At 37.6% G+C, this 16,830-nt stretch overlaps 1 protein-coding gene across 1 annotated transcript; it reads right to left on the bottom strand.

The window, feature by feature from the left end:
- Window positions 1-652: 652 nt before the first annotated feature.
- Window positions 653-15,589, bottom strand: LOC100266190 (alpha-L-fucosidase 2). Its single transcript, XM_010649654.3, has 10 exons — window positions 14,960-15,589; window positions 14,089-14,234; window positions 4,832-5,733; window positions 4,294-4,426; window positions 3,638-3,796; window positions 2,875-3,099; window positions 2,666-2,767; window positions 2,400-2,535; window positions 1,913-2,108; window positions 653-1,205 (listed from the first exon to the last, which is right to left on the bottom strand). Exons 1-10 carry the CDS (start codon window positions 15,177-15,179, stop codon window positions 902-904), a joined length of 2,523 nt encoding a protein of 840 aa, XP_010647956.1. The 5' UTR covers window positions 15,180-15,589; the 3' UTR covers window positions 653-901.
- Between the last annotated feature and the right edge of the window lie 1,241 nt (window positions 15,590-16,830).

The raw sequence follows: 16,830 nt of genomic DNA, 5'->3' as shown, positions 1-16,830 counted from the left end.
TGTTTGGTTCTTGAAAAATACTATGGAAAAAAAAATATATATATAAAGTAAAATAAATTTTTCATATTTGATTATACTATGAAAAAATATAAAATAAAATAAAATATAATTAAAATTTATGCATGTTTAAATTAATTAATCTTTAGATAGACGAATTAAAATAAATAAAATGAGTTTGAAGTAATAAATAAAAATAATTTATCACTTTTAATCTATTTTTTAGATTTCTTCACTTTTTCTTTTTTTCTATTTTTCCTTTATATTTTCGTTCCTTTTTCTAGGAACCAAACATAGTCTTAGTGTTTTTAAAAAAAAAATGAAAATTATGTCTTAAAAAGTTAAAAACAAAAAAAGGAATTAAATCTAGTAAAAAATTATATTATGAGACCCTAGAATGAATAGGAATATTCCAAATTTAATATGAATAAAATGCTATCCCTCATATTTGAAATCAAATATTATCTTAAATAATTTGTTTATACATTAAAATATAGATTATTATAAGTAGATATATTTTTATATTAAAATATTTTATTTGATAATGATAAGTATATTAGAATATTTCATTAAAACATTTAAAAATAAAATATATATTAATTCAGGCATCAATTCCTATTTTATCTCCCAAAGGCATGCAAAAAAACACAGCAGATGAAAGAAAAACAGGCCGTCACAAATGGATTTAGACTTTAGTGATGAATTTTCAAAGAAAATACAACAATCAACTGTCATAAGATAAAAGGTCTCACAAAATTCTTTAACAAACTCCCAAAGAAATCACACGAAGTAAGAGAATTGGGGGGAGAAAACCAAAAGAAATTAACAGAAAGGAAACCAAACTGCTTTGCAGGTTTTATTTGGAAATATGAAACCAATGCTCATCAAGAAAGCCTCTTTCTCCTCAGAGTGTGTATGTTTTCACACATTTTAACTGCCTATCGAATGTGTAGACTCTGCCAGCCAACATTTTCGCTGTTACTATACTTCCTCTATAATGTAATCTTCTAGTAGAATTCTGGTCTTTTGACCACACCCCAATCTGGTGAAGTTCTCCTTCTTTCCAGCATACATTGACTGTAACACCACCACGTGCCTTCAATCCTTTGACACAACCATTCGCCCATTTGTCCCGGGGAAGAGCAGGGAGCAAATAGAGGTCTTTTGAGGTGCTCTGAACAATCATTTCTGCAACTGCTGCACAGAAACTGGCACCAACAATCACAGGATTAGCAGCCCTCTATGAATATCAATGTTGTTTGTTCATAATAGACTGACATAAGTTTTTAGTTCACCTTTGATTAAGTTTTGTTACTGCAGAAGAGGAATTAATCCATTTTCTTAGGGCCAGTGTGTTCTATGGAGTTAAAAATAAAAATAGATAGCAATAAAGAAAAAAAAAGATAAAATCGGAAGCTGTCATGTAATTTCAACTGAAAACTCAGTGGTCTACCTAAAAATGTAAGAAATTTCCACCTTTCTTGTCTTTTGTTTTGGAGGTTGTACAGAGTGTGCAATCGACTTTCTCATAGACATATTGTGACCTAACGTTTGGAACCACCTAGGGAGTAGAGCACATGAATACACTGTGGAGATAGATATCCTTTCTTCAGCTAGCCAGTGAAGTATAGAGTTATTTACAATTGAATCCCAAAATGATTAGATAAAGCCATTTTAAAAATGTCTTCACTTGAACAAAAAGAACATTCAAGAAAAAACTACACTGTTGTTATGATAACTCATCTACCAAGTTTATGACCAATGTGACAAGAAAAAAATTACCCCAATAAGCTATTGCCAGCAGCACAACATAATATACTTGTCACTAAATTTCAGTAAATCAGAATGGAATTGAATTTATAGCTAAAAATGATGTTTGCTACAAAAAATATCATCGACAGAAGGAGCTCCTTACCCGAAGTTGGCATCAATCTGGAAAGGAGGATGTGCAGTAAACAAGTTACTGTATAGTCCACCTTCAAAATCAGCTTCACGAGCAGGATCCACCAGGTCAAATAAATGCTTGACCATCCTATATGCATGCTCACTGTTGTGGAGACGTGCCCACAGAGCTGTTTTCCATGTAGTTGACCATCCTGGACCGTCCTCCCCTGTCCAAAGAAGAAAATATAAGCAACACTACTGGACAATTATTTCTGTTGTTCTAGGCAAACTAACAGATCAAAGTAAATTGAAGTTGCAAATATGACAATTCTGTAGTGTTAGGTTACTAATTTGAACTCAAAGCTCAAGTGATAGTGTTAGGTAATGGGCTAGCAATATATTCAATGGAGAACCAAAAATCAGAATAATTTGCATTAATTTAGTGTCTAAATGTCGATCCAACTGGACGGATACTGCAAGACCTGAATAATCTACCAAGACAGATATCAAGTGCAAACCTCTTTTATAGAGGGTATAGTCCACAGCTTTACAAAGGTCCGGGGTTTTCTCTACTGTTATTGTGTGCCCTGGATATAGGCCAAATAGATGGGATACATGTCGATGATGCACCTCTGGGTCCTCAAAATCTTGTGCCTGTCATTACAAGGACATAGAACTCGGTCAATGAAATTCAGCAGTTCTTTAAACCACTGCAGAATATATCCTTCCTTGAAGAATAGGAAGCACAGGAAATTGGGAAACATAAATTCAAATTCCTCAATACCCATTCCATAATGGAACCATCTCTAGCAATTTTTGTTGGAGGAAGTTTTGGTTGAGCTTGACGGACTTTCTGAACGAGCTCATCCTCATTTTTTCCCAGCACCTGTTTGTAAGAAAATTAATTGTTCAAAGCATCTTCATGTACAGATCAAAATTCCTATGAATTATAATAGAAAGGTAAGAACTGCCAGTATAAATTTGGAGGTTCACCTCAGCAGCAGAAACTACTGCGGAGAAAACTTCTCTTATGATTGCAATGTCCATGGTTGTTGAGTAGCTCACACTAGCAGGCTTACCATCTGGAGCAATAAACATATGTTCTGGAGAAGTTGATGGATTGGTTTCCAGATATCCTCCACGTCCTTCAATCAACCAGTCCAAGAGAAATCTTGCACATCCTTCTAGTAAGGGATATGCCTTATTTTTCAGAAAATCCTAATCATGTCAAAAATATTAACAATTATCAGCTCCAAGAAGGGATAGATTTTATAAACAGAAAAACCATAAACAGCATATCACAAGATCATTACAACTGTATCCAAGAAAGGTAAACAATGAAGTCCTCGATTCCCACACACAAAAATAACTCGAATCAATTCTAGGATAAGAATTCCGACAACAATAAAGAGAATAACAATGGGGAATGTAAAAAAAAAAAAAAAAGTCCGACTCTTACGAATAAGTAGAAAACTTGAAGTAATGGACAGCAGAAAAAATTTTCTGCAGATATTACCATCATATTAAGATGAATGAGGTCTTCCCCTTGATCATTGGGTTAAAATATTCTCTAAGACTTGCATCTGGTAATGCCATATCAGCATGACTCACAAAGAATGCTCCAGTCCAGGAGCTCTAAAGGAAAGCCAGTTGTGAAAGGGATCCCTCTATACACAATCTTTCTCTTACAAGAGATTTTCATGCAAATACCTAACTGGGACAAGGCATCAAAAGTTAGGGAAAAATAAGAACTTACCTTGTCCATTGTGAAAGTATAATGTTCCCATAGATGGGTACAAAGCCAAGCTCCACCCATTGGCCATAATGCCCACACAGCCTGGCCTCGATCTGGTGATGTTTTTGCCCATATATCAGACACTTGATGTGTAACCCAACCACTAGCTTCGTAGTTCACCTGCAACATTCTGTGATTTACTAAGAGAACTTCTGTGTAGAGAATGAAGAAACAATGAGAAAATGTTCTATCTTAGAGAACACAAAAATCTCAGATTGGATCCTTGGTCTTGCTCCTTACAGACATCATAGCTAGTATCAGGCCAATGATTTATCTCCAAAGGTATGTGGCCTACACTGCTGTGAGAGCTTAAAGGCAGGAATTAAAGCATGACATTGTTTTAAAGACAACAGAATCCACAATCCCTGATACAGTGTTTCCTAGCAATGTAATTTTGTCGCACAACCATATGATGTACTTCGAAACCCCCATCTTTGTCCTGTACTACATCTAAGAACTTACAAAATTTCAACTATTGGTCCTACATCCCATTCATTCAAATCTTGTTGGGACTGTTATGACCAATTAGACAAAATAAATCATAAAACCGGATAAATAAAATCAATAAGTGCATAATGGAACCTTCAATATAACTAGAAATTGAAATAAATTCTTACTTTTGCAGTTTTACTCCCATTGATTGAAAGAGAGGACATGTAATCAAATAAAGGTTCTTGGCACTCGCTAAGGTTGCATGGAAGGGAAGGCCAGTAATTCATTTGAAGATTTATGTTCAAGTGAGGAGCCCCACTGCAGAAAGAAGGGAAGGTCAAATAAGAAACTGAAAAGGGAATACAATCAAATTAACAATTTGTGAAACCTAACACTAGTTTTGCCAACATAGAAGTATTCCTTGCAAACTAAATGAAATTATTTCCTCATATCTAAATGGAAAAATTACAGCTCCAAAAGGAATAAATGAGAAGAAGGCCAGAGGAAGCATGGTTAAAATAATCCAAAAATAAATGCAATATTATAGAGCTATCATACACACAAAAGACTAGATGGAAGTAACCATCTATCTCAAATTAAATAAGCTCCCATGTAAATAGTATAAATACATTTCTAAAACAAAGTGAGGGATTGTCTATATGTAGCATGGTATACCAAGAAGGGATGGAAAAAGGAAAGGAGAGAAAAGAACACAGAACATACTCCCATGCTGGCTCAATATCCTTGTTCCAAATTCCCTGTAGGTTTGCCGGCTGACTTCCAGGTCGAGAACAAGAGATGAGCAAATATCGACCATACTGGAACAGAAGCTCCACTAATGAAGGATCTTCATCAGTTCCAAAAGATTTCACCCTGGCTGCAGTTGAAACTCTGTCTTCACTTCCTTTCAAATACAAACCAGTCCTGGAGGACATAGGTTTCTTCATTTCCAGAGACCCATCACTCATAACACTTTTGGAACTTTTTGAAAGCTGTAGTGAAACTCGATGAAAAAGGTTTTGATAGTCATTCAAATGGCGTGCATAAAGATCAGAATATGAAAAGTTTCCTATTGACTTCAATGTACTGAGAGCCTCTGAAGTAGGATTTATTTTAGAGTCTATAGGCTTAGTGAATGGACCGTCAAATGAAGACGATGCCACCAGATACAAAACAGCCCAATCTGAACCTTCAACCTTCAGTTTCTTATCATCCAAAACATTTATCACTCCCCTGCCATCACTAATTTGTAAATCAAGGACAGCAGAAAACAGAATTCCCTGTGGGTTATCATTTTCATACACTTTTGGTGGAATTCTTTTACCAGGACAACTTCCTTCCATAATAATCTGACTTTTGCCACTTGAGTTTGAATGATGATGTGACTTGCTGTCTAGTGATACTGTAAAAGAAACTGACCCTGGTTTGCTTCCAGAGATCTTCGTCACAATCACCTGATCTGGATAAGAGGCAAAATGCTCTCTAGTGTACTCTACATCACCCACAGAATATTTTATCGTTACTGTTGCAGTATCCAAGTCTAGCTCTCTACTGTATGTTTCTTCAGCATATGCAAGATGAGAATCCTCAAATTCTAGATTAATATCACCTAGAAGCTGATAAACCTTCATTAACACAAGAAAATCAAAATCATTAGGATATAATTATCAAGATAAGATGATACCAAGCTTTCTTCTTAAATTCAGTCATTTATATTAATATGAAATAAGAAGAATACAGAGAATATAAATCCAGGGAAATTTGGCATACCAAAGGCAAGTTGTTAAAGGGAAAAAAAAACATTTAATTAACCTATAAGAATAATAACTGATAAATAAGTTTAACATTAAGGGATGAGCCACAGCAGGTACATAAAAGCAATTAATCCTCCACCTAGCCATTAGCCAGAGCATATTCCACAGCCATGAGGTCCTAGGTAAATTGTGTTAGCCAGGTGCAGGCCAAGCATTAAAGCATTATGCCACCAAATAACCCCCAACTGTTGCATTAAACTGGGGGTTGCTGCACAGCCCAAAATATACCAATATTTCTTTTTCTTTTAAAGACAACAAATTCTTGCACCTAAACAAAAACCTAGAGGAAGGATAAGGTATCTTCACAAAAGGACCATATAAATGTAACAGTTTTAGCCTAAGTGTAGATTGGCATCATATAGAGTTGGCCTACTACCTAATACCTTAACTTTTTAGGTGGATTGGTTGCTTAATACAGCATCAAATCTTTGTTTTATATGATATCATGAGTTTGAACTTCATTTATATATATATATATATATATATATCCCAATTTATTAAGTCCACATACAAGCAGCTTAAAGACAATGAGGAGGGTATTAGGGCTTTAGCGTAACTGTAAATTGGCATGAACCATTTGTGGTGATAGTACTCCTGTCTCTCTGTCAAGCAAAAATGGTCAAACACACCTAGGTAAAGCTCTAATCACCACTCCACCATAATTAGAAAAATCTCCATCAATCCATATTTAGCCCAAATTACCCAAAGAACAAACACCAAAATTAAACTTCAGGTATCCCATTAGTAATGGAGCATATTTAACACAAACCTCTAATCCAACATGATCACAATCAACTAGGATCCTGGAAATTCAAGGAATTTAAGTTAACACCCATAACGAGGTGAAGAAGTAGATCAGCTCCCACAAAACCTCCACCAGCATCCGCCAGCCCTGAAAATTCCAAGCATTCTTCTCAAACTAAAGAACCCAAAGTAAAGTAATGATGGCCACACACCATAATACACTGCTCCTCGCATGTCTGCCAAAGTCCCCATAAGCAATCACCATCTCATCAACAATCCCTCACCAAATACCCACACACTCTCACGCCTAAGCCTCAAGCTAAACATAGATTTTTAAGCACTAGAGTTGGATGCACATGCAAACAGTGGGATAGGCCCAATCCAAGATGGAGCTCACTAGCAAATTCATGTAGTGGAAACATCAAAATAAGTAGATCTGATTTTTAGACATCTCCAAAAACCTTTCCTTTCCTCAATAATTTCAACAGTAAGAGAAAGATTTTCCAGGTGAAGTCTGAAGATTACAATGGAGGAAAATGGCTTTCAATAACAGAGAGAAGCCGAGGTTTTGTGGTTTCTTTAGATTTTGGAGAGGAGGAGACGGGTTGGCTAGTGGAGCAGTTAGAGAAAGCTGTGGAGTTGGAGGATTCGAGGGGTTACATTCGAAAAATGAGGGGCAAGACTAGGACTCATATGATGGAGATATGTTTTAATAGCAGAGGGTGTTATATGAAAATTACAGAATACAGTGCAAAGAGAAAACCTTTGGTCTTAGTTATTCCAAGAGGTGTTAATGGCTATGGGTGGGAAAACCTCAGGAAGGTGATTGCTTCAGTCTAAGAGATCTCTGTTCAAGTTGGGAGAGAATCGCAGGAGACGCAAAACAAGCTTCAAGAGAGCAAAGGAATGTACAGAGGTGAGAGGACCTACGCTGAGGTGGTTGCAGAGAAAGGAACAAGGAATGGTGCAGGGATGCCAGTTGGAAAATGGGCAAGAGCGGTGGTTTGTGAAGGCAAAGGAGAAATACGAGACTGGTGTGAGGTTGGAAAAGCTATAGCGAGAAGGGTGGGGATGAAAGGAATGGTATCTGTAACACCCATTTCTGCTTACAAAGGGTGTTTTTTTGTGGAAAATGCAAGGAAAGCTCAGTGGTTTCAAGAAAGAGGTAGTTTCACAGTGAGAGGAGAGGTTTTTGCTCTGAGGAGATGGTCGCCAGAAGAGAACTCAGTGGTTAGGGGAAAATTTAGCCGGGGGTGGCTGGAACTAAGAGGTCTCCCTTTCCACCTGTGGGATGAGGTGCAGTTGAGTCACGTTTTGCAACAGTGGGGGAGGGTAACGAAGGTGGCAAGAAACTCCTTGAAGTTTGTTGATTTGTCGAAAGTAACATTGCGGGTGGAAATGCTTCCAAAGGTAGTGCTTCCAGCGCTATTAAAGGTAGAAGATGGAGATCGGACATACACGGTTGCAGTTACAGTCACCGGAGAAGATGACGGAGAAGACGACGGAGGAGACTCTATAAAGCCTGAGTCGAGTCGCAGCAAGGACGAGCTAAGGTCAGCCGGGGGTTGCGTCTTGCAGAAGCCACAGATGGTTGAGGGGCTACGAGCTATTGACAGGACCAGTGACTGCCAAAGATGGATGCCCCGTCATCGTCTCCATTTTAGCTCTTCAGATTCAAAATCGGCTAAGGGGGAGAAAGGAAAGGGAAGATGGGTGTTGGGCCCAATGGCGGGAAGCAATTTCGGGCCAACACCAGACGTCCTTGAAGCCCGTTCTGTTTGGGCCCAAGTTGGGGCGAAGGATTTTGGGCCAATAGCGGGTCCAGCCCATAAAGGATCTTCAAATGGTGGCCCAGCTGTTTCTTCGTCTTCAAAGCTCCAAAGACCAGGGCTCTCTGCAAAGAATAAAGCGTCGGAAGGTCTTCCTCAAGTGTCGTCAAAGACGAAGGGATCTCCAGTCTCCGTTAGGCGCAGAGCAAGAAATGGGCCGCCGAGATTTGACGAGGCGTCTTCTTCCCCGAAGAGTAGCTTTGAAGGAGGTGGCTCACTGGAGACAAATCGAGACATTTCTCGGGGCAAATCTCACTCCAGAAAGAGCGATTTCTCCACTGGTTTGGAAACATCCAAAGTTTCCACCGGCGAGACAGAGGGAGAAGAGGGGATTTTGCAATGCAAATTGATCAATGAGGTGCGTAATCCTATCTCAGCTGTTTCTGAGCGAGATCTTCCTCTGTCTGGGGCTTTTGAGCCAAATCTTATTCCCGAAACCTCGGTTTCTTTGGTTCATCCTTTTTGTGTTCACTCTTCTTCTTCGTATCCGTTGGAGTCAAGCCACGCTTTTCAGCGTGGGTTTGTTTCTATCTCTCCTGTGGTGTATGATAACCATCGTGGTGGTGCGTCCTGTTCGAACGGTGTGGTGGTACCCTTAGAAACCTCTAACCAAAAATCTAAAGACCGACCTTTCCTTAGGGAAACTCTTAGCAACCTTGAGGTGCGTGGTGTCTTAGGTGAGGCTTTGTTCCCAGTGCAAGAACCTTCCACTCTCCCACTGGAAGGTTTTCAGGTTGAGGGGCTTACGCCTCGGAAGATGGTCAAGGTTCAGTCGGTTCTGGAGAGTTTGAGGGTTAGAATTGTCAGGGATAATGGGAAAGGTGTGGAAGGAGAGAACAGGAATCCTCTCTCTGCGGACAAGGTTTATTCCAGAAGAAAGAAGAAAAAGGATTCTGGAACTCGAGGAGAGGATTAGTCCTGGGTGCGGGTTGTGTTGGGTTGTGATTGTTCTCATGAAGATTTTAAGCTGGAATACAAGAGGTTTAGGTTCTAGGAAGAAAAGGAGGACTGTGAGAAGGTTTTTAAGTACTCAAAACCCAGATGTGGTGATGCTTCAGGAAACAAAGCGTGAATTTTGGGATAGGAGGTTAGTGAGTAGTATTTGGAAAGGTAAAAGTCTGGATTGGGTTGCTCTTCCTGCTTGTGGGGCATCGGGGGGGGATTGTGATCTTGTGGGATTCAGTTAAGTTCAATTGTTCAGAGAAGGTGTTAGGATCCTTCTCTGTTACTGTAAAATTGAACTCTGATGAGGAAGAGTCTTTTTGGTTAACCTCAGTGTATGGCCCGAATAAGGCAGTGTGGAGGGAGGACTTTTGGTTGGAGCTTCAAGATCTACATGGTCTGACTTTCCCAAGGTGGTGTGTAGGAGGGGATTTTAATGTGATCAGGAGGATATCTGAGAAGATGGGTGATTCTAGGCTAACGGTCAACATGAGGCGCTTTGACGAGTTTATAAGGGAAAGTGGTTTGTTGGACCCCCCTCTTAGGAATGCGGCTTTTACATGGTCAAACATGCAAGTCGATCCTATTTGCAAGAGGCTAGATAGGTTTTTGTTCTCTTCTGAGTGGGATTCTTTTTTCTCTCAAAATATTCAAGAGGCCCTTCCTAGATGGACCTCTGACCATAGCCCAATTTGCTTGGAAACTAATCCTTTTATGTGGGGGCCGACTCCTTTTAGGTTTGAGAATATGTGGTTGCTCCATCCTGAGTTTAAAGAGAAGTTTAGAGATTGGTGGCAAGAGTGTACGGTTGAAGGTTGGGAAGGTCACAAATTTATGAGGAAACTAAAGTTTATTAAATCAAAGTTGAAAGAGTGGAATACAAGGGTCTTTGGAGATTTAAGAGAGAGAAAAAAGCATATTCTTACGGACTTAGGCAGAATTGATAGAATTGAACAAGAAGGGAATTTAAATCTTGAGCTGGTTTCGGAAAGGTTTTTAAGAAGGAAGGAGTTAGAGGATTTGCTATTGAAGGAAGAGGTACAATGGAGACAAAAATCTAGGGTTAAGTGGATTAAAGAAGGGGATTGCAACTCTAAGTTTTTTCACAGAGTGGCCACTGGAAGAAGAAGCAGGAAGTTTATAAAGTCTCTGATTTCTGAGAGGGGGGAGACTTTAAATAACATTGAGGTTATTTCTGAGGAGATTGTAAATTTCTTTGGGAATCTTTATTCCAAACCCGAAGGTGATTCTTGGAAGATTGAAGGGATTGATTGGGCCCCTATTTCTGAAGAGAGTGCAATTTGGTTGGATAGGCCGTTTTCAGAAGAGGAGGTTCGAATGGCAGTTTTCCAATTGAATAAGGAAAAGGCCCCTGGCCCTGATGGCTTTACCTTAGCAGTTTATCAAGAGTGTTGGGATGTGATAAAAGAGGATCTCATGAGGGTGTTTTTTGAGTTCCACACTAAAGGGGTAATAAATCAAAGCACAAATGCGACTTTCATTGCTATGGTGCTTAAGAAAAGCCAAACTTTCAAAATCTCAGATTATAGACCTATTAGTTTGGTTACAAGTTTATATAAGATAATTGTTAAGGTCTTATCAGGGCGTTTACGCAAAGTTCTTCATGAAACAATCTTTGGCTCGCAAGGAGCCTTTGTGGAAGGGAGACAAATATTGGATGCTGTATTGATAGCCAATGAAGTGGTGGATGAGAAAAGAAGGTCAGGAGAGGAAGGGGTAGTTTTCAAAATTGATTTTGAGAAGGCCTATGATCATGTGGAGTGGGGCTTTTTAGATCATGTGCTTCAAAGGAAGGGGTTCAGCCAGAAATGGAGATCTTGGATGAGGGGTTGTTTATCTTCTTCTAGTTTTGCTATCCTAGTTAATGGGAATGCAAAGGGTTGGGTTAAGGCCTCTAGAGGATTGAGACAGGGAGATCCTCTTTCTCCTTTCCTTTTTACTCTAGTAGCAGATGTTTTAAGTAGGTTGATGATTAGAGCTGAGGAAACTGGGATAACTGAGGGTTTCCTTGTGGGGAGGGATAGGACTAGAGTGTCCTTGTTATAGTTTGCTGATGATACCATATTTTTCTCTAAAGCCTCTTTGGATCTTCTTCAAAACCTTAAGATTATCCTTTTGGTTTTTGGGCAAGTATCTGGTTTAAAAATCAACTTAGAAAAAAGCACCATTTCAGGTATTAACACTAGGCAGGAAATGTTGTCTAGTTTGGCTTTGGTTTTGGAGTGCAGAGTGTCAGAGTGGCCTTTGTCTTATTTAGGCCTTCCTTTAGGAGGGAACCCAAAGACAATAGGATTTTGGGATCCAGTGGTTGAGAGAATTTCGAGGAGGTTGGATGGGTAGAAAAAGGCCTATTTGTCTTTGGGAGGGAGGATTACTCTAATTCAGTCTTGTCTGTCTCACATCCCTAGCTACTTCCTTTCCCTCTTCAAAATCCCTGTATCTATAGCTTCAAAGATTGAGAAGATGCAAAGGGATTTTCTTTGGTCTGGGGCCGAGGAAGGGAAGAGAGATCACCTAATCAGATGGGAGGTTGTCAGTAGACCAAGGGAGATGGGAGGTTTGGGCTTTGGGAAGACTTCTATGAGAAATAGTGCCCTCTTAGGGAAATGGCTTTGGAGGTTTCCTAGAGAATGGAGCGGTCTTTGGCATAAGGTTATTGCGAGTATATATGGGACACATCCTAATGGATGGGACGCCAACATGGTGGTTAGATGGTCTCACAGATGTCCTTGGAAGGCTATTGCTCAAGTTTTCCAAGAGTTCTCCCCTTTTGTTCGCCTAGTGGTGGGCAATGGGGAGAGAATTCAGTTTTGGGAAGATCTTTGGTGGGGAAACCAAACTTTGTGTGCTCAATTTGCTGAACTCTACAGAGTTATTTCTGTGAGAAACCTTACTATCTCAAATGTCCTTGACAATTCCTTTCCATTGTCTTGGAATTTTAACTTTCGCCGCAATCTAACGGATTCAGAAATTGATCTCCTTTAGAGATTAATGTCCTCTCTTCATTCTGTGCTTCTTTCCCCTTCCTCATCAGACTCAAGAGCGTGGTCTTTGTCTTCGTCAGGCTCGTTTTCAGTGAAATCTTTTTTCTATGCCTTGTCAAAAGATTCAAATCCTTTAATGTTCCTTCCGGCCAAGTTTTTATGGAGCTCAAAAGTCCCTTCAAAGGTTAAGGCCCTCGCTTGGTTAGTAGCACATGGGAAGGTAAACACTAATGACAAGTTGCAATTGAGAAGACCCTACAAAGCCCTCTGTCCTCAATGGTGCATTCTTTGCAAAGGAAATGGAGAGTCGATTGACCACCTTTTTCTTCATTGTCCCGTCACCATTGGACTTTGGCACAGGTTGTTCAATCTAGTAGGTGTGATTTGGGTTCCTCCAAGGAGCATTGAGGATATGTTGGTTATTTCCTTTAAAGGCTTGGGGAACTCAGTAAGAGGCAAGATTCTTTGGCAAATTGCTTGCCTTACTTTGATTTGGATGGTGTGGCAAGAAAGGAATAATAGAATCTTTGAGGATAAAGGGAGAACGGAAGAGGTGGTTTGGGATTTGATTCGGTTTTACTCTTCTCTATGGGCTTCTTGTACTGAAGCTTTTAGAGGAGTTCCTCTAAGCATTCTACAAATCAATTGGATTGGGGTTTGCGTTTCAAGAGTTTGAAGTTTGTTGGGTTTTCTTTTGTTTTTAGATTTCTATTGTTGGGTGTTTTCCTTGGTTCTTGTGTAGGAAGGACCTCTCATCCTTCCCTTGGTTTTTTTCTCTTTCTTTTGTCTCTTTTTTCTCTTATGTATTTGTTATTTTATTAATATAATCTTTTTCGTTTCTGATCAAAAAAAAAAAATTAACAGAAAGAATCAAGTAGTAAACTTGGCAATTCATCCTAACATTCAACCAAGCAAATACCATAGCTACTATGCATTAATTATTAGCCTACAAACTCCTTTTTCATTACAATGCACAATAAACATGCTGAGGGGTCCTCTCTGTCTCCCTGCACACACAAATGCGCACACATAAACAGAAACATGAATAACTGGTTTCAATAGTTCCCAGGGTATTTACTAAAATTATAATAAATTTAAAAGTCTTCGGAGAGGAAACCTATTATTTTCCCAAAAAAAAATACAAATGGCATCAAGCCATAAGTACCCATATAGGTTGTTTAAATTGCTAGAGCAATTTAAAGTTGAAACATGAACCAATGATCATACAACCATATATCACATATGCCACATTGCCACCTAACCAATTAAATTGAAAATCCTAATTCAACTCAAAGTCAAAAGGGTTAATGGCAATTCCCATAACATCTACTAGAGTTTTAGAAGTTAATTGGTATCTAGCTATCAATACCTGTACATATTATTTAGATTACGAAGTAGTTTAAAGTCAAAAATTGAACAGATGGATATAGAACTATATATTATGTATCTAACTAGCTAAATGGGGGATCATGGCACCAACTCAAAGTCACAGGTTTGATAGCAAGTTTCATGAGACATTCTATAATATTAAAATAAGTTTTACTATTCTACAAATTTAAAAGAGCCCATAATGAATAGAATTGTATCAATTAAGTTTCCAGTAAAGTGAACATGAACAGTAATAACAGAGATAAGAAGCATTATACATCGGAAGGATTCCCTGACAACTTGACTGCTGCTTCAGTAGCTGCAACATAGTCACCATTATCAACAAGTTTTCTGACTTCTGATAGCGCTTTTGGAGCATCTGGGTTTGTGTAGTTTCCAGGAGTCCCAGTCCAAAGGGTGCCCTCTACAAAGGATTCCAAACCATATGCTTGGTTATTAGGAGATCAGTGAAATGAAGACTTTCTTTCATAGGAAAACAATGATAAAACATAAGATTCCAAATGTTACTTCTTTCCTCTTCCTAATTTTGAAACCAAACCGTCTTATTTGACAGATCTTACGTATGAATTGAAAAATTGCACAATGCCAGATCACAAGATTCACTATGCTAATGGTTCAGACCATATTTCTTAGATTAATCTTAGCCTCAGATTATATTTACTCCAAGCATTTCAAGCAACTCCAATTACAGTTTACCATCACATTTCGTCTGCAGGCAAGACTAAAGAATTCAGGAAAGAAAGAAATAGAAATTCTGAATATTGCATTTTCCACCTCAAATCTTCATTTAGTTGCCAACAACAGGAAAAAAAAAAAAAATCTCAAATTTCAAATCTCAATTTTTCATTACTTATCACAAAAACGCAAATCAACTTAGTTGACTCTGTTGAGTTCACAATTTCCTTCTCAAAAATGACACCAACCAAACACTAAAATATAACGACACTTTACTCTCTTATCGAGAAACCAAAATCACGAATCTCAAAGTGAAGAATCTCAAAGTTTCACTCTTTATCCAAAAACCAAAGCAAAACAAACCAAGCGGAAATGATTTAGCAGTCTCACTCCAGCTGACATTCACTCTCATTCCTTTCCTCAGCAACCAGACACTGAACAAGGGACTCTTACCATTAAGCTGAAGCGTCTCCGATGCGACGCCGCCCCAGACCATAGCCCCGAGGCGGCCATTACCGATGGGAAGAGCGTCGGTCCAGTGCTTGGCCGGTCCAAAAAATCTAACCTTGAGCGGGTCAGAGGAGCCGCCCTCATCCTCGCCCCCGCCCCATCCGGGGCTCCAGCATTCGATTTCTGTGGGTGGCCTCACCAGAACCCACTCCCCATCTTCCATTCTCGAAACAACAAAAGAAAACAAAAAAAAAGAAAAAAGAAAAAGAAAAGCCGTCGAAAAAGCTTGATTGGCGTTCTCTCGCTATCTATCTTTTAGAACGTGCTTCGTGCTCCTTTGTCTCTCTAGATCAATAACTTTAAGAGCGTGGAGAGAGTACGAGACGGTGGTTGCCTGGTTGGCAGTGACGGAAGCCTGCATCAGGAGTCAGGACCATCACTCGCTTTAATTTCACAGGGACCCTCTGTTTCTCTCTGCCTCTGGCCTTTTTCTCCTTCAAACGCGCCATGTTTTTTTAAAGAACGCGGCGTCACGGACTTCACAGGCTCCTTTGGTTTAAGGACTACAACTATTATATTTAACTTTGGAAATCCTGAGTGCTCCGGAGACATTGGCGTCTGTTTGCTTTGTTTTTCTCGAGAAGATTTTTCATCACATGATTCTTAATGGCATCGTCTAATTGTTTATGGCATAAATGTCCTGTTTTTTTTTTAATTCATTTTCCTTTTACCTTTTGTAGTAACTAGTTACGTTTTTGGTAAGTATAAGTGTATAACATATGACGATTTTGAGTATGTCAAAAAGTCCTCCGCACTTATGTTTGAAATTCCCCTAAAAAAAAAAAGGAAAAAAAATATAGAAGAGTTGATTTAATAATTTAATTTAAATTATTAAATATATTAGGTAAAATAATTTAATGATATGAATTGAAAAGGTAATAATTTAATTTAAGTCATTAAATAAATTAAATATATTTAATAAAACAAATTAATGATATAACTTAAAAAAAATAAAAAACAATTTTTTTACTGAACTAGTTCATGTTTTTATTTTACCTTTCTATATTTCATTTGTTCTAATTATTTTTACGATCTTTTCTTTTTTATTACTCTACGACCTCTAAGGTTACTTGACCTCTTTTATTTAGTTATAATTAGTTTTAAGTTAATTTCATCAAACAATCTTAATATTTAAAAAATAAAAAATTAAGTCGATGTTTAGCCGAAAATATTATTGGAGGTGGTGCAACATCGATCACAATCTTCGCCCAAAAAATTGACTCTATGCATAGGCAAGCATTCCTAGTTTTTTGGGAAGCCCTATTTTGACAAAAATAAAAAATAAAAAATTCATTCTTTTATTTTTAATTATTTTTCATATTTGTTTCATTAATTATATTTATAAAAATTACTATCACTTCACTTTATTTTATTTTATTTATATTTATCTTTCTAATTTTATTTATTTTTAAATGTTTTTATTTAAAATATTAAAAATATAAATTTATTCAAAATTGATAAAATAAAAAAATTAAAAAGTTCTAATACTCTATAAATTAAAATTAATTTGATAAAATAAATTTTTAATGTAATTTTTAATCATTTAAATAAATTAATGCTAATAGCAAAAAATTTAAAAATTAAATCTTAAATAAAATATTTTATGTAAATCAATTTAATTTCTTATTTAAAATGTAATAAAACATGTTTTAATAAAAGTAGTTTTTAATTTTTAAAATAAATGAACATAAATATATTAAAAGAATTTAAGTTAATATTTTCTTTAAAAATTTGGTAATCATTATCTTTGATCATATCTATGTTAATTGCATTTACAAAATAACTTTAATATATGTATACTTATTTATTATCAA

This window comes from Vitis vinifera, chromosome 3 (assembly GCF_030704535.1).
Source record: "Vitis vinifera cultivar Pinot Noir 40024 chromosome 3, ASM3070453v1".
In the NCBI taxonomy this organism is placed as follows: domain Eukaryota; kingdom Viridiplantae; phylum Streptophyta; class Magnoliopsida; order Vitales; family Vitaceae; genus Vitis; species Vitis vinifera.
Note: the sequence above shows the minus strand (reverse complement) of the source record. Positions and strands in the feature narration are given on the sequence as shown.